This window comes from Coenobita brevimanus, chromosome 19 (genome assembly GCF_032717465.1).
Source record: "Coenobita brevimanus isolate Jiangsu-jjx chromosome 19, ASM3271746v2, whole genome shotgun sequence".
Classification (NCBI taxonomy): Eukaryota; Metazoa; Arthropoda; class Malacostraca; order Decapoda; family Coenobitidae; genus Coenobita; species Coenobita brevimanus.
This window is the reverse complement of record NC_136972.1, coordinates 28,545,313-28,563,776: the sequence shown is the minus strand read 5'-3', so window position 1 is coordinate 28,563,776 and position 18,464 is coordinate 28,545,313. Positions and strand designations below refer to the sequence as shown.

Here is an 18,464-nt window from a genome sequence, read left to right as displayed (position 1 = left end):
TTATTTTTGCATGGTTCTATTTTTTTCCATTTTTTCCTTCACGCTTCCCTGCAGTTAATATCATCATCTTTTTCTTGCTCTTACATATTATTAGTCAATTTTTTTCTTTTTAATTTCTGTTCAACATTAATCTGTTTTCTTTATGCAGGAAGGCTGGTAATCATCCACGTTTTCCTTTGTTTCTGTTTTATCATTTATTGTCGCTGCATCGTAACTTCAACCTGCTTTACTTTTTTCCTTTGCAGGGGTGGTGGTGCTCCTAATAGCGACAGTTCTACCCCATCAAGCTGGCTCACACAACACCTTCGTCAAGACTTTCTCACGCTTCAACCTCAACAGGGCCAGAGGTAGAAACACGCTGTCTGATAATGCAAGTAGCGCTGGGGGTGGCAATGTTGGAAGCAGCGAAAAGGTTGGCAGGGGGATAGCCGCGAAAGACAGCAAAGTTGGCGGTGATGGTATTGTGGCGGCGTTGACTGGGAGCGATGGTTTGAGCGCCGTAGATAGTTATGTGGAAATTGATGATGGTGGAGCGAGTGGAAGGTCTAGGAGTGGAGTTACACTGACTGGATTAAGGGGGAGAGAGAATTATGGTCTTCCAGGAGCTGGAGGTGGAGGAGGTGGTGGATATGGTGGTGGTGGTGGCGGAGGTGGTGGATACGGTGGTGGAGGTGGTGGTGGAGGTGGCACTGGGAATATGGGTGGACTAGGTGGAGCCATAGCAGGAGGTGGAGTGCCTGGGGTGGACTATCCTATCCTGTCCTCAGTACCGCGGACTGGATTTACCTGTACCGGACGAAGACAAGGCTACTACGCTGATACGGCGACGGAAGCTGGGTGTCAGGTGAGTTTGTGGTGTGTGTGTGTGTGTGTGTGTGTGTGTGTGTGTGTGTGTGTGTGTGTGTGTGTGTGTGTGTGTGTGTGTGTGTGTAAAATTAAGAAGACTCGTTTGTTATGCCAATCGACAAATATATCTTCTGATCATTACTACACCGACTTAATAGAGTGTTCCACGCCCCACAGGTGTTCCACATATGCGGTATAGGAGGCAGCAAGTACTCGTTCCTCTGCCCAAATGGAACCATCTTCAACCAGCAGCTGTTTGTGTGTGACTGGTGGTTTAACTTCGACTGCGCCACTGCTGAAGACTTCTACAACTTAAATGATCAAATCGGGAACGTACCTGGTGGAGGGGGGAAAGGAGGAGGAGGTGGAGGATCATATGGAGGAGGAGGAGGAGGAGGAGGGGGATCATATGGTGGAGGAGGAGGAGGAGGAGGAGGAGGAGGAGGGTCATATGGAGGAGGAGGACTAGGCAGCTCTAATGGTGTTCCCGCGGGTTAAGGGAAATTTCACGATTAATGCCTTAGCAAGTTCAGAATACGCACCATCTTCGTCAAAGTTCTTGTACAGCGAAAATTTGGATTAGTTTGGTTGATAGTGCATGATGTTTAAATAATAATAATAATAATAATAATAATAATAAAATGCTACTGCCGCTGATGGTGGTGGTGATGATAATGACTAACTACGTGTGTTTTTCTCATGTTTGCAAAAATCTACCCACTTTGCCACCCATATTTCACGAACGAAGCCGTCGCAGGGGGCGGCCAATACACCCTCTCAAAGGACATCAGTCTAATCCAAACTTGGACTGCCAGTTGTTGAACCCATAATGCTTGTGTGTGCAGTGCTTCGGTAAAAATGCTTGTCAGAATTCGGAGTTTTGTTACATACAGTCTCAACGTGAATAGTGTAGTTGACGAACACATGGAAGAATGATGTATCGAAGATGGGGGAAATTGTCAGCGGGAATCGCAGAATTAATATTTTCATCTCCATCAGAGAGACTAACGAGGAGAGTGTATGCGAGTGAGGTAGAGGGGGGGAGAGGGAGGGGGAGGCCGATGAAGAGATGGAGGGATGAAACGGAGAGGTATAATATACCTCTCTCATATTATGAAAGAGAGGGGTGTGACCTTGAAGCAAGGCAATATTGGACAGGGCGACATGGAGGCGATTTGTTTGTGGCCACCCCTTACGGGATTGAGGTGTCTGGCAATAGATAAATAGATATAGATCTCCATCAAAACAATGAAAAAGAAAATTATGAGATTAGTTAGATTAAACATGTCCAACATAACCTTATTCTGTATTTAAAAGAGTAGAATTTCTTTAATGTAGTTTTTTCCTGTATAAAGCATACGGAACTTAAGCCTAGAGAGTAGGCTACCTTTGTAAATCTCATATTTGCATTTTATTTCCTTTTTTTTCATCTCTCTTCTAGTAATGTAAGAGATTGTATTAGAGTTAGCATTTTTTAGACGTTATGTAGAAGTCACAGAATTTCAATTGTTTGTTTTTCACTGTCCTACTTGAACATTATAAGATTAAAACAATGTAGTCTATTCCTGATAAAACAGCCTCTGAAAAACGCCTCGTAGCCGACCAATATGAAGCTGTAGATTTTTAGCAACCTAGGAAAAAAAAAACACCTTGTAGAGTCCTGTAGTAAACCTGTAGCAGAGATTTGTGATAAAGTTTGTAGTTAAAGTGAGTGCTGGTGTATTCATTGTATTCCTCACCCCTTCCATTGCACCATTAATACAATTAGAATTATACACAAATACTGGAATCGTCTTTATAGCTCCTTCTCGACCTGAATATGGAATGCAAGTCGACCCAAAGTTGTTGCATCATCTCAACATACACAATGTCATCTCCAGTGTGTATAATTCATTCATGGGAAGGTGAGATACTGTAAGCAAGATGAATATGAACACTACGTCGTAACTCAGGTAAAACACACACACACACACACACACACACACACACACACACACACACACACACACACACACACACACCTTGCATCTGTGTGTAACATCTTCACCGCTCTGCTTCTCTCCAAACACTTCCTTGAATCACCCCCTCCCGCAGCGCTCCGTAACGCTGCTGGAGTTGCCGAGTGTTCAGCATCGTTTCATTGACTACAACTATAAATAAAATGAGCAACAAAAAATAAGCAGTAGAAAAATGAACATCTATATCAATTTCAGACATCATAATAATCAGGTATAAATACTTCAAAATTTTCTTCAAATGACAGAAAATGACTCGAAATTCGGCAACTCCTACGACGCTGAATTTATATATACTGAGAAGGAACCTGTCGCGCGTAGTAGGTGTCAACATTTAGATCGGTGAGGATGGATGGGATGGTGATTATGGCGATTCTCCTGCTGTTAGGTGAGTATAAACCTTGCAATCGTTTAACTTAAAAGCTTGATAATGTACTATAATGAACACAAAATTGCATCCCAATATTCTTCAATAATTAATCACTTCTTCCTATAACTACTATCACGGTCACTGGTTTCCATATCCCCTTTGGCGAGAGGAAAGTGGAGGGGAAGATTGCAGAAAGGCCTCGGGAAAGGATATTGGCGTCTCATCGAACACCCATCCTTCACCAGACACATACTTCACATGCATACCCGTTACTACACAGCTGTCATCCATTACCTTGCCCTTACATCAACCCTGTCTTCCACCCCCACGTCTCGCCAGGGGGAAGGGTTACGGAGTCTAGTGATCCTGGCTGTACGGCTGAAAACTGGATACCTCAAAATAGTGTCATAGGTAAACATTAATTATTATTGGCTAAAGGATATGTAATTTTCCAGGTAAGAAACATCACGAATATAAACAAAACTAAAAAAAAAAAAAAATCCTGAAGCATTTCTGATACACGCATTATACCCCCACCCCCCCAAAAAAAAGGGGGGGGGGATAAAAGAAAAGAAAACGTACACACATTAAAATATTTCGTTACATGTCTGAGGTTTCGAGTTAAAAAGGCAAATTTTGAATGGCCAAACAGTCATTCAATTTAGGAAGGACTTCTCTTTGTGATTTTCGTGTTTTTGCTTTTCCTTTTTAATGCAACAACAAACTTTCTTCCTGTCACACACCCCAACAGTATCCGGATTAGCAAGAACAGAGGACATCGACAGTATGGAAATCCTACAAGACCCGAATGCACTGGACGAAGATACGGTTTCCCAGGACGAACTAGAGCCACAAGAATCAAGCCAGCTCTTCTCAGCCTTGGATTCCCAGGGTGAACTACAGCCACAAGCATCCAGTCAGCTCTCCTCTGCCCTTCTTCAGCTTGAGCACAGATCCTTACCCACTCAAATGAACAGGATTGGAGCTGGGAACATTGGAATGGTGAATAATGGACTGAGTGGCAGGGATTTTATTACTACCACTACACTTAGAGAAGTTAGTAGTTATAGCGGCGGTGGTGGTGATTTTGGTAGTGGTGGTGGTGGCAATGGTGGTAACTTTGGTGGTGGAGGTAGGGGTAATGTTGGTAGTTTTGGTGGTAATGTTCCTAGGTTTGGTGGTGGTGGTGGTGGTAGTGCTAATGTTGATAGTTATGGTGGTGGTGGTGGTGGTGGTGGTAATTTTGGTGGAAGAATTAATGTTGGTAGTTTTGGTGGTGGTGGTGGCAATGGTGGAAATCTCGATGGCCCAGACAGTAGCTATAGTGGTGCTGGAAGTAGTGGATTTGTTGGTAATGATGTTGGAAATGCACAGGTCAGCAGCTATAGCAATGTTGGCAGTGGTGGTGGCAGTGGTGGCACTCAAGATATCGTTAGCTACAGAACACCAGTTAACATAGGAGATTTACCATTAAGTGAGATGGGTGGATTTGGTACGAAGAGTATGGGGAGTAGTGGAGTTATTGGTGTTGGCAGAGATGTTGGCAGTAGTGGTGGAAATGTTGGCAAAGGTGGTGGGAATCGAGGTGCAGGGGGTGGTGGATATGGCAGTGGTGGTAATAATGGAGGTGGTCAGAGAAGGGGTTATGGTGGCACTGGAGGTGGTGGAAGCGATATGGGCAGTGTTGGCAGAGGTAGAATGAGTGGTGGTAGAGACAGGAAGGGTGGAACTGAGGTTGGAGGTGGTTACAGTGGTGGCAGAAATATGGGTGGTGGTAGTAGTGGTGGTAAGAGTAGTAGTGGAAGTGGCTATGGTAGTGCTGGAAGTATGGTAGGTGGAAGTGGTGGTGGCAGGAGAGGTGGTGGAAGTGGCTATGGTGGTGGTGGCGGTGATGGAAATGGATATGGTAGTGGTGGTGGTGGTGGAAATGGCTATGGTAGTGGTGGTGGCAGAGGTGTAGGAGGTGTTGGCAGAGGTGCAGTGGGCAATAATGGTGATAGAGGCGGTTATGATAGTAGTGAAAAAACGACAGGCAGAGGAGTTGGTGGAAGTGGTTATGGTGGTGGTGGTGGCAACAGTGGGATAAGTGGTGGCAGCGGAGGGATAAACAACGGCTATGGCAGTTTGGTCCGTAAAATCAATGTTGGCAGGACTAGAGGCAGCAATTATGGTGGTGTTGGCAACAGAGGTACAATCGGTGGCAATTACACCATCCCTAACACCACAGATGAAAGTTACAGTGGCTCTCTCAATTTCGGGCTGACACTCTCGACTGCACACCTAGAGGCAGTTTTTGGGACTCCGGGGGTAGACTTTCCTATATTGGCCTATATCCCCAACACTGGATTCCTGTGTGACTCTACTCCAGGCTACTATGCTGATCAGGCCCCGGAAGCAGGGTGCCAGGTGAGTAATCATTGGAGCATTATTTACCGTTTCAGCCTACAGATGTCATATTTTATTCTTGCATTCTCCAGATGATTTTATTCAGTATTAGACCATCACTACAAGAAGCACATTCAGGTAGTGTAAAATAACTTGAAATTATTAAGATATCCTAGTATTTCACCAAAAAAAATTAATTAGTAAATGCACTAGAAAGCAAAGTAGTATTCAGTCTTCCACTTTTCTTTCCAAAAATCTCTATGTACCAATCAAGTTTTTGGCCACAGCGTGGGTCAACTTACTATCAATAATTTTCTCAGTTTTGCCTGTTAACAGATACGTGTATACGAAGGCAAAATCATACATCCGCTCACCACCTTCCGTTTCATTGTAAACAGGTATTTCACATATGCCAGTCAGACGGACGAATGGACTCCTTCCTGTGCCCCAATGGAACCCTCTTCAACCAACAGTACTTCGTGTGTGACTGGTGGTTCAACTTTGACTGTTCCACGGCCGATCGGTACTATAGCCTCAACCAGGAAATAGGAACAGGGGGTGGTGTGGGTGGTTCGGAGTATGGTAGGGGGTATGGTGATAATAGTATTGATAATGGTGGTTATGGTGGTGACTATGGTGGAAATGTGTCTTCGAGGGGATACCAAGCCCCTGGGATTTAGAAGGATTTGTGGATTTACTTACATTGGTGGAAATATCCCTTCAAGAGGATACCATAATCTTGGAATATTGGCTATAAGAGGGGTATATGTAAACACTGGCTCCTATGACTCATTCTCGACTGAATTAAATCATCTGGCAGTAGCCTGAATTGGATACTAGAGTTGTCCCTACCATGAGAGGTTTATTATTATTATCATTATTATTACCACTACCATCATTATTAATACTATTATTATTATAATTATTATTATTATTATTATATTATTATTATTATGATTTTATTATCATTATTATTATTATTATTATTATTATTATTATTATCGTGACATGGCTGGTCTTTGTCACGGGTGGGTGTTTTAGTGTTTTAGTATGATAATAAAAGATACCTTGTTAATTTTATGTTGACTTAGCTGGGTGTGGAGAGAGAGAGAGAGAGAGAGAGAGAGAGTGAGAATATGGGGGGAGGAACTCTTCTCTTGCAACACTAACATAAAAAGAAAATAATAATACTGTATCATAATATTTTCAGCTTCGATTCAAAAACTCATTTCGTTTCGGAGCTTCACAAATCCAGTTCATTCATTCTGGTTCATATATTCGAAATCAGTGTATTATAACTGGTATGACAATGACAGCGGCACTAGAAAATGAAATACGAACTTTACTTTATCTATCTTATATTGCTAGTTTCCACTCTGTATTGTTTCTGCGGTTCATCGAAACGTGAAGCGTATAATTATCAAGTTCTGTATTCATTTTCCGGTGCTGATGAGGGACTCCTTCATGCGGTGGCACTGATACAACCGGGTAGCTCCACTGCCCGGTTGTACAAACGTCCCTTAACTCTGTATCTACCGAAAGGAGGATGGTGGCTTCAGGTAAAGGACAGATTCAGCCTGCATTCCATACAGTTCACGTCCATATGAGCCGGAGGTTGCAGCTACTACTACTACTTTAACATCTGTACATTTCCTTTCACTCATCATTAAAGCCTTCAAAACTCACCTCACAACATCAGGCTACAAAGATCACTAAAAAAAACAAGAAACAAACAAAAAAAGAACATGGTAGACTACATTACCTTGAAGTGCCGCGTAGCAGGGAGTCCAGAAATTACGATTAAAACAAAAGTGAAACACTCCACCGTCCGTCCCACACTGGCCATGTTTACTCTGAGGGACGAGAGCCAATCAGCGCTCGAGTTCGTTAGCCAATCACGACTCGCTTCATTACTCTATTTTTTTTTTCTCATTAGTGCTTTCTTGCTCCAATTAAAATGCTATATATACTGTGCACTAGATTATTGCGACTATTATGATAAATTTTATAATCATGATCACCATGAACTTCACCCAGTTTCCCATATTTTTTAAGGGGTACTTATGATCCTTTTAAGAGAAGCCATGAACACTACAGTATGCAAATACGGTACAAAACAATATAATAATACACTGGTATGTGTATATTCCGCCCTTATAACCTACACTCAACTGAATGAAATAATCTGACGTGAGCTGGACAAGAATTCTAGAGTTGTAGCAACCATGAGAGGGTTAATGGAGAGAGCAGAAACCCTCTCAGGCTCCTATGACCCACTCAGCTGAATACTTTCCTCTGGCATCACTTGGAACAGAAACTAGAGTTGTCCCGTCCATTAGAGTGTTGAGAGAGACATCTGGTAGTGAAGGGACGAAGAGAAGGAACAGGAAACTTTACAGGAACGAAAAATACTTGGGATACATTTTATTGCTATCAAGACATACATTTATTTGTTGGATATATATGATGAATTTGATATTAATGTTGTGACGTCAGACCTATAGCATGTGGCTCTGTTATCATCATCATCATCATCATCATCGCCACCATCCCATCATCATCATCATCACCACCATCCCATCATCATCATCATCACCACCACCACCATCATCATCATTATCACCACCACAACCACCACCACCACCATCACCATTATCATCATCATCATCATCATTATCACCACCACCAGCACCACCACGATCATCATCATCATCATTATCATCATCATCATCATCATCATTATCCCGACCTCTTTGCCACCCAAAGTTAGGATGCGGTAGAGTCTAGAAAATAGCAAGAGAAAAACACGATAGATGCAGAATGAACACCATACCCAGTTAAATAGGATTCTTTTATTTACTGGCCTATGAACACGACTAAAATAATTAACAGATAAAAATAAATTAAGTGTGATGACGTGCTTCTCATTAGGCAGACGATTTTATTCAGCTGAAGGGAAGATACGTTGTGGTGGAAGGGTTGTTGATGGCTATACTAAACCCCTCCAGATCGAAAAGCCTCTCCTCAGCTGAATTAAATCGTCTGGAGGCAGTAAGAGGAGCAGTATACCATTTTTCCCTACCCTGGCCTCAAACTGCCATCTATCCACCTTCACTGCTGATTTAAAACAACAGATTAACACTATATGACGATGCTAGTCACGAAGAAGTAAGGTGGAAAGGACGTGGAGCCATAGAATTGTCTTTTTCTGTCACTGAACTACGTGAAATAAGCTGCAAAAGGACGAAAATCTGGACCAAGTTGGAATAAAAGGAGTATAGTAACTGCAGTCCCAGGCTCTCTCTAATGTGAACCCGGTGGACTGCAGGAAGAAGTTGCCCTCATCCCGCAGCCCACCATCCTCCTTTCGGGTAACAGGGAAGGAGCTGAGGGACGTTTGAGTAACCGAGCAGCGCAAACACCCAGCCATGTCGGTGCCACCACGTGAAGGCGTCCCTCTCTCCCACACCTCAGTAAGAAGGAATATATGTCCTCGGGCAGAAGGGGTTAGATAAGGAAATCATGTTAAGAAAGAGAGAGAGAGAGAAACAGAGTGTGTGTGAGTGACAAAGAAAACGCAAACATTCCCCCGAAGTACGACATACAACGACAGTCCAAGCACGGGAAGGTGTAAAAATCACAATAAATCGCTTGGGAAGAGGTGTTAGGGAGCTTCCTTAACCGACGAGAATATGGCTTCCAGAATGTTAAAGGCTTCTGGATGGGATGGAATTTTCTCTCTTCCTTATTCATCTCATAAGACCCTTTTATTATCATCAAAATCTTCCACTCCACTTCCCCCATTGTTCTTCTTCCAAGCTGGGGTGATCACTGAAAAAAAAAAAAAAAAAAAAAAATATATATATATATAAGAATCAGGGTAATTTCTTATAGTTGGAAGTTTTTTTTTTTTTTTTTTTTCCCGAAGACTTTCACTGCTCGAAATTCATCAGCCAAGGTTCTAATGAGACCAGGTGATTTTTTGTTTTTAATTCGAGAGGAGATTGGCTGAACTAACTCCGTCAATAGATGAAGTCGTGTAGATAGATAGATAAGCAGACAGAATGACAGACACATAGACACAGAGCGATAGATAGGAAGGGTGGATAGATAGGTAGGTAGACACAGAAAGACAGGCAGCTTGATAAATTGATAGACAGACCGATAGGTAGGTAAATATGTAGGTAAGTAGAGGCAGACAGACAGGGATAAGTAGATAGACATAGATAGGTACATAGATAGGTAGGTAGGTAGGTAAGTAGACAGACACACAAACAGACAATCTTCCAACCTCACCTTATTAACATCCTGCAGCGCCCGTTGGTTGCTACTAATATCCCACACCCTCAGCTTGCCATCCCTGCTACCTGTGAAGAGCTTGTCATTGCACACCGACATGCAATTGATCACAGCCTCGGGATCAACGGTGCAAAAGGTGTTGAGGAGGGTACCCGTCTTGGCATCGAAAGCCCTCCCTATGCCGTCTCCACAGCCTGTATACACTGAAAAGGAAAATGCATAAGTAGGTGGTTCATTGCGACAGAGTAGAAATGTTGGTTGGGAGAAAGAGACAGGTTAGAGACTGGTTTCTTTATTTTTACTAGGCTGTGTCCCCTTTCCCACCCCAAATACGTAAGCTGAAGTGAGTTGGATAAGTGTCTGTGTGTGTGTGTGTGTGTGTGTGTGTGTGTGTGTGTGTGTGTGTGTGTGTGTGTGTGGAGTTACGTGAGACAGACAAATGGGGAAATTAACTCACTGATGTTCAGGATCCTTTACATTGGACGTATCTGGGTATTTTCGGAAGTTGGCAAAACAGAGGAACCTCAGGGAAAGGATCTATGAGCTTCGTGACCATGAGCTGGAGGGAGGAGGCAACGCTAAGTACTATTTCAGAAAACTCACACATATAAGAACTTTCGACACGTGGGCTACGGAGCGTTGTGGCGTTAAATGCGTATGTGCTGGAAGGTAGGAGGAGTATAGACAGATAGACGGATAGGCTGATAGACAGATAGATAAGAGTAAAACAGGAAAAACATGATCGTACATACACAATTCCTTTACTGAATGAATACAAGAAAGTTCATTGATATGGCTACCCATGTGAAGAGGAAAAGAGATTGGCTAGGAGAGTATGTGAGTGAGGTGGGGGGGGGGAGGGAAAGGAGGAGACGGAGGATGAGGAGGGGGGGGAAAGGGGGAGACAGAGGATGAGGAGGGGAGGGAAAAGGGGAGACGGAGGATGAGGTAGAGAGTTAACTTAGTGATATGAGCTGAAGGGATGCAAGCCACGCGGATTGCGGCTTCTGAGTAAAGATAAACAAACAGATAAAACTCCCGGTAAGTGGATAAAAAGACAATGTAACTCAGAATCACTCACATATCCCCCTGTGGAAGTGGAGGCAGGTAACAGAGTGCTTATGGCCGCGATAGTCACACGTACAGTCCCCGAACTGCCAAGCCCAGCCCTTAGCAATGCCGCCCGTGTCCCCGCTGTACATGAGTTTGTTTACCACCGACACGCACGTCACTGGCGCCGTGTGGCCCTCAAACACCTGTGCGGCATCAACTGATTGTTATAGGAGGAAAGAGATCAAATTTGAAAGGAAAAAGAAGGGGAGTGGGGAAGATGAAATTCGAGAAATGAAATATAAAATAGGGACCTGGAATTCGAAAAAAAGATCTATAGGAGTAAAGAACTCAAACTGGAAAGAAAATAGAAAAGGCGGGGAATGAAACTCGAAAAACGATATACAAAAAAGGGATATGAATTCGAAAAAATGCACAGCTGTTCCATTTTACGGTGCCAGGTTATTGTGTTGTATTTTTTCATTGTCATATCAACTGTGAAGCATCAATAACACTGACTTTATATGAGTTAATGGCTAGAATTTGGAAACGAAAATGGGAACATGAGATTTGGGGGGAAAAAAATGCACTGCTTCTTCTTACGGCACTAGGATGCAGTTTTTATTTATTTTATTAATTTATTGTCCTATCACGAGAGAAGGACCAGGAATTTAGCCACACAGTTCAGACATCTACGAAAAAAAAGTAACCAGTCAAGAACCCCTGAGCGGCATATGTGAGCAAGAACTCCAAGCATCCTGTAGCCTTTAACTCTGATGGCCTACGTGCAAATGGAGCGACTTCTTCCACTAGACCACCAGGCGTCCATTTCTAAATTATGTGGTTACCAAAAAATGTAATATTTGTTTTCTGGGGTACAGGAAACTATTCTGCTTGTCACTCAATTCACAGTCGCCTGAAAAAAGCACTACATCGAGAGAGTGGATGGTATTAACAGTAGTAGTAGTAAACGATGTAGTAGTAGGAGTAGTAGTGATGGTAGTAGTAGTAGTAATAGTAGTAGTAGTAGTAGTAGTAGTAGTAGCAGTAGTAGACGTAGTAGTAGTAGTAGTAGCAGTGGTGGTAGTAATAGTAGTAGTAGTAATAGTAGTAGTAGTAGTAGTAGTAGCAGTAGTAGACGTAGTAGTAGTAGTAGTAGCAGTGGTGGTAGTAATAGTAGTAATAATAATAATAATAATAATAATAATAATAATAATAATAATAATAATAATAATAATAGTGGTAGTAGAGTGATATTAGCAGTAGCAGTAGTAATAGTAATGGCAGTAGTACTAGTAGTAAAAGTAGTATAAGTAGTAGTAACATCAAAATAAATCCACGTACCTTCAATGACCTGCCTGTCCTAATATCAAAAGACCTAATAGTTTTGTCAACACTACCAGTAAATAACACCCTCACGTCCATGTCTGTTGTCATCGTCATTATCGCTCCTCGGTGGTCATAGTAGGTCTGCAACGAGAAGAAGAAGAAGAGTTAGAAGGAAAACAAATGCGTATGAAAAGAGGCATAAGTTATTTGAGAGGAGCGTGTGGCGTTGTGTGTGGAGGAGCGTGTGGAGTTGCGTGTGGAGAGCCAGGCAAATAAGGAAGGGTAGGAGCGTTGTGGTGTTGATGTGGATGTGCTGTTACGTGGCGAGACAGACACATGAGGAAGTAAAGGAGCGTTGTGGTGTTGATGTGGATGTGGAATTACGTGGAGAGGCAGACAATTGAGGAAGTGAAGAAGTGGTGTGGTGTTGATGTGGATGTGGAATTACATGGAGAGACAGACAATTGAGGAAATGAAGGAACGTTGTGGTGCTGATGTGGATATGGAGTTGCATGGAGAGAGACAGACAATTGAGGAAGTGATGGAGCGTTGTGAAGTCAGTGTGGATGTGCGGGAAAGCTTTAGGAGAAGTAACTGAAATGGTTTAGCAGTGTGGAGAGAATGAAGAATGAGAAAATGATTAGGAAAGTGTCCGTGAGTGACCCGGGGGGGAGAGCAAGGGTGAGGAGAAGAAGCGTTGAGAGTTAGAGAAAGGGTGACATGAAGACGATCCATTTGTAGTCACCTTTTCTGATATTAAGGCGTATAGACAGACAGACAGATAGATATATAGATAGACTGACAGACAGATTGATAGACAGATAGATAGAAAATCGCATGCTAGCAAGATTAGAAACACATGTTAGAATTATACTAGAGAAAAAGGAAGGTAAAACACGGAATGATGATATTAAGACGTAACACTGATTGATGCAATGACAAAAACGAATTATGGGATGGAAAACGATAAAAAGAAGCGCCAGAAAGAGAGAGAGAGAGAGAGAGAGAGAGAGAGAGAGAGAGAGAGAGAGAGAGAGAGAGATTTAAGATAACTTACCAGAAGACAAGTGCCCGTATCAACAGACCACAATTTAGCGGTATTATCAGCACTTCCCGTAATAATCACGTCCTCACTCAAGGCACCAGACCCCTTGGGGATGAAGATGAGAGGGTGTACCGTCTTGCTGTGGCCCTGGGGAATTGAGGAATGGAATATCAGCACTCTCGGGCTCCTGTGCTTCACGCAACTGAATAAAATCGTCTTACTTGCTCGAATAACCACCCAACCCCCTGTGGAAGAATGCCAAGGGGTGTACTGTTTTGCCCTGGCCTTGGGGACGAGTTGAGGACTGAGAGATTGAGGATTGAGAGATTGAGGATTGATGGACTGAGGGATTGAAGATTGATGAGTGAGGATTGAGAGGCTGAGGAATGATGTATTGATGGACAGGGGATTGATGGATTGAGGACTGAGGAGTGAGGGATTGAAACAGGCTGAGGTGAGGATTGACAGAGATAGATGGGGAGAATATTCAGTTTGGGAATGAATCTCTTGCAGTAGTAGTAGTAGTAGTAGTAGCAGCAGCAGCAGCAGCAGCAGTAGTAGTAGTAGTAGTAGTAGTAGTAGAAGCAGTAGTAGAAGTAGTAGTAGTAGTAGTGCAATCCCTGACTCATCTGAAACGTGAACCCAGTGAACTTCTGGTATAAAATTGCTCTTCTTCTGCAGTCCACCATGCTCCTTTTGGGGGATAGGGAAGTGGCTTGAAAAGGGTTATACAGTATCAGTTCTCTCCGGTTTCAACAGAGTCTCCAGACCTGAATAAAATTGCCTTCTGTGGGTAATGGAAAATAATAAAAAAAATGAATAAATAAATAAGAATTGTAATATGAGGCACTGAGAACGTGTAGGTAAAATGAAAACTGTGGGAATCTCTTTTTCCATATGTTAACATGAGCCTTTCGACAAAATCTCTCATGTGAGTTTTCCTTTGACGTAATATTCGAGAGAGAGAGAGAGAGAGACAGAGACAGAGACAGAGAGAGAGAGAGTTAGCCTCGTTACTGATCTCTGGGTTCACTTTCAGCTCAGTTTGATGTTGGACATTTTATGCTTTATTTTTACTCCAACTTGACGTAAAATTGCCATCCCTCCATCATGAATGCTGGGTTGTAACAAGAGATCAACACTAGAATATGATGCTAGTCACGAAGAAGTAGTATGGAAAGGGTGCAGAGCCACGGCACGGCAATGGTCTGCTACTGAGCTACGTGAAATAAGCTGCAAAAGGACAAAAAATCTGGACCAGCTTAACATGAAAAGATTATGGTAAATGTATTGTGTTTATATGCCTTAAAATACGTACATACATACACACATACGTACATACAGTGTCCTTACCTTCAGCGTACGTACACATGCCCGTAGTGTGTCACCATCTTCTAACTCGTCCGTGTCAAAAGTCCATACCTTGGCCGTATGGTCCTTGGAAGAGCTGATCACATACTCGCCCGTACATATCACCCGCATCACGCTGCCGCTGTGTCCTGAGAGAGAGAGAGAGAGAGAGAGAGAGAGAGAGAGAGAGAGAGAGAGAGAGAGAGGAATTGATATCTGTTTCCCTAAAGGCACGTTCTTAGTCTCTCTTTTTTGTGATTCTTTTTCTATTCATCATTTTGCCTCAGTATCTTCACTCTCAATGTACTTTCTTTTCCATATCTCTCTCTATCTATCTGTCTATCTGTATATTTATCTATCTCAGGCTACAGTAATCATTACTACCACCAGTATCACTTCCACCACCACCACCACTACTACTACTACTACTATTGCTACTACTACTACTGCTACTACCACTACTTCCACTACTAGTACCACCACACCACCACCATCACCGCCACCACCACCACCACTACTACTACTATTGCTACTACTACTACTGCTACTACCACCACTTCCATTACTGGTACCACCACACCACCACCATCACCGCCACCACCACCACCACTACTGCCACTACTACTACTATTACCACCACCAAACGATTACTACTACAACTACTACTACTCCTATTCCTACTACTACTACTCCTACTACTACTTACCTGTATAAGTAAATTCAGGTGTACACGTCATCATGTCATACTTTCTGACGCACGAGTCGCTGGAGCCTGTGATGACGTAGGTGTCGAAGACGTCCACGCAGGTGACGTAACCCTCGTGCCCGCTGAGAGAGAGAGAGAGAGAGAGAGAGAGAGAGAGAGATGAGCAAAGAAATGGGGAATACAATAAAAGAAGGGAATTATGAGAGAGAGAGAGAGAGAGAGAGAGAGAGAGAGAGAGAGAGAGAGAGAGAGAGAGAGAGAGAGATGAGCAAAGAAATGGGGAATACAATAAAAGAAGGGAATTATGAGAGAGAGCGAGAGAGAGAGAGAGAGAGAGAGAGAGAGAGAGAGAGAGAGAGAGAGAGAGAGAGAGAGAGAGACCAAGGAACAGCAAGGACGTGTATGGGAAAAAGTGAGTAATGAGAGGAGGAAAAGAGGAAGCAAAGAAGAAGAGGACGAAGAAGAAGAAGAAGAAGAGGAAGAAGAAGAAGAAGAAGAAGAAGAAGAGGAAGAAGACCAAGAAGAAAATAAACAAGACGAAGGCGAAGAAGAAAAAGGAAGATAGAAAAATATTAACACCTTGATGTAGTGTAAAGTCCTCATTAGTTTATTTCTGCTGCTTCCAGACGCTTTCATTCAGCTTAGGAAAGACTTCTCGTGGTGAAGGGGTTAAGGCAGGCTGTTTCTAACCCCTCCAGTGCAAAATATATCTCGTGAGCTGAGGAAAATCGTCTGAGGAGAGAGAGAATTAGTCTATACTTTTATCTCTCTGTGTCTATCCGTCTATTAACCTGTGTATTTATGCTTGTGTCTGTGATCTGTCTATCTCTCTATCTGTCCATCTATCTATCTCTCTGTCTATCTATCTATCTATCCTTCTATACTCATAAAAGGATAGAAAAACTTATAAACATTAAAATTTCGGCGTAATTGCTCAGCCATTATTCATATAAAAAAACAAATCTTAAAAACGTTAATATAAGCCTGATCGTATTCTGAAATTTTGTAATCTAAATGTAATAATAACGAGAACGGCTGTATTTTCTGTATTGGTTAGCACGTCCATCGCCGAACTGAGAGAACCGGAGATCTATTTTCAGGCTGATTAGATTTTGTTTCCCTTTTGTCCTTGTTCACCCGAAAGTACTGTACAATTAGGGACCTTAGTGTAAAATCATCTGCTGTAGGTTGTGTTCTAAAGGAAGATTTGGACTGTCTGCCTTAATGTCTCGTGTGGTCGATAGGCACAAATTTAAGCCCTCTTCATAGTGGCTGGTCCCTTCAGTCCATGGACGTGGTGCAGGAGAGGGTCGCCTTCATGTGGTGGCAAAGAGGTAACCAGGAGACTTCACTGCCCGTCGATACAAACGTCCCTCAACTCCAATCTTATTCCCCGAAGGGATAATAGTACACTGCAGAAGGGTAATTTAAGCCTGCAGACCACTGGGTTTACATTTCGTATATAACTTGGGCCACAACAGCACTCGCAGTCAGTCATTTTTTTTTATTTACTATTTTATTTATTTATTTATATTTACCCTAGAAGATACTCTGTACACTTCAGTCGACTTGTATTTAGCTAACAGAGAGAGAGAGAGAGAGAGAGAGAGAGAGTCAAATATGGAGAGCAATAGTAATAATACGTATAGATGCTGCTTCAAGTTCACCTGAAACGTGAACCCAGTGGACTGCAGGCTTGTGCTGATCGGCAGTTCACCATCCTCCTTTTCTAGGATAGGGAGGTAGTTGAGGGACGTTTGTATAACCAGGCAATTAATATGGAGAAGGGGCTATGCTATTACCTCCCAGACAGCACCATCCTCCTTTTGGTGGATAGGGAGGTAGTTGAGGGACGTTTACAAGCAATTAGTATGGGGTTAGGTCCATGCTTCTTGCCTGCACATACCTCAGTGTTCCAAGGCAGTCTGCGCCTCCCTCCTCCCTCGTAGTCCACATCTTCGCGGTCCTGTCCTCTGCCCCCGTCACCAGTACCGATTCGTCCTCCGCCACCGTCAGGCAGTTGATGGAGTCCTTGTGCTCGTCCAGGGTGGCCAAGAGGAATTTAGAGCCATCATGCTTGCTGTTCTTGGAGCCCATGGTTGAAGAATTGTACTCCGGTGTTGAAAGTTACTGCATCTGGAATTAATGTAGTATTTGTATCACTTTTATCAATGATGGTGTGAAATGGCTGAAAATTTTGCTTCTCTCTCTCTCTCTCTCTCTCTCTCTCTCTCTCTCTCTCTCTCTCTCTCTCTCAAGCAAACAACCGGGGCGTGAAGGATTTTGAAATGTCATGGCTAAGGGATGGCCAAGCCTAATTGTGTGCTGACCCAAGGAGAAGACTTTAGGGGTCTCTGGAGGTATTTCTCGAAAACCTGAGATGGCCAGGAATATTTCAGGATTGGCATCCCTCTAGCAACGCCAGTGCCAACTCAGTTTTGCGTTAAAAGCATTTCTCTTATTGCTGGAGGATTTTAAGACAAGGCAGTCCATCAGTCACTCACTAACGCTTTTCGGACTACAGACCAAAAAGGCTTAGAAGCTTCCCCGTCTAGTTCTTTGATCAAAGCATGATTTTAAAATTGAAGGTAACTATCGGAAAACTGTATGCATTTTTTTTTTTAGTGGTAATAATATGAGGCGAAAGAAGAAACCTCCAAAGAATTTAATGCAAGTAATAAAGAGCGTAAAACTACAGTGCATACTTATACTTATATATTTTTAATGTAATTCCTCACAGCACACACACACACACACACACACACACACACACACACACACACACAGATAAATGGACTGAAGTGTACCTAAAGCAACGTTTTAACTTCATGAAATATGAATGGTCAAGTTATCGTGTAAACTATACTCTCTCCCTGCTATTTATTCACTGGTTAACTTCATTTATCTTTCTCTTATTTATCTTTCCTGCCTAACCCTTTTTCTGTAGGGTTCCATTAATCTCTCTCTCTCTCCCTCTCTCTCTCTCTCTCTTACACACACACACACACACACACACACACACACACACACACACACACACAATACTTAATCCAAGTTCCTTATAATAGT

At 42.7% G+C, this 18,464-nt stretch overlaps 1 protein-coding gene across 1 annotated transcript; it reads right to left on the bottom strand.

The window, feature by feature from the left end:
• Nucleotides 1–6,310: 6,310 nt before the first annotated feature.
• LOC145391731 (uncharacterized) lies at nt 6,311–17,492 on the bottom strand. The gene is made up of 8 exons (XM_080266266.1): nt 17,302–17,492; nt 15,396–15,517; nt 14,693–14,838; nt 13,352–13,486; nt 12,310–12,435; nt 10,997–11,171; nt 9,913–10,118; nt 6,311–6,367 (listed from the first exon to the last, which is right to left on the bottom strand). The coding sequence occupies exons 1-8, from the start codon at nt 17,490–17,492 to the stop codon at nt 6,311–6,313; spliced, it is 1,158 nt and encodes a 385-aa protein (XP_080122392.1).
• Nucleotides 17,493–18,464: the final 972 nt, after the last annotated feature.

Coding starts and splice junctions, on each gene's coding strand:
- LOC145391731 (XM_080266266.1), bottom strand. CDS start 17,492: ATGGGCTCCAAGAACAGCAAGCATGATGGCTCTAAATTCCTCTTGGCC. Junction 13,487..14,692: donor CATGTGTACGTACGCTGAAG/GTAAGGACACTG, acceptor TCAATTCCCCAG/GGCCACAGCAAGACGGTACA. Junction 10,119..10,996: donor CCACTTCCACAGGGGGATAT/GTGAGTGATTCT, acceptor TTTCCTTTTCAG/TGTATACAGGCTGTGGAGAC.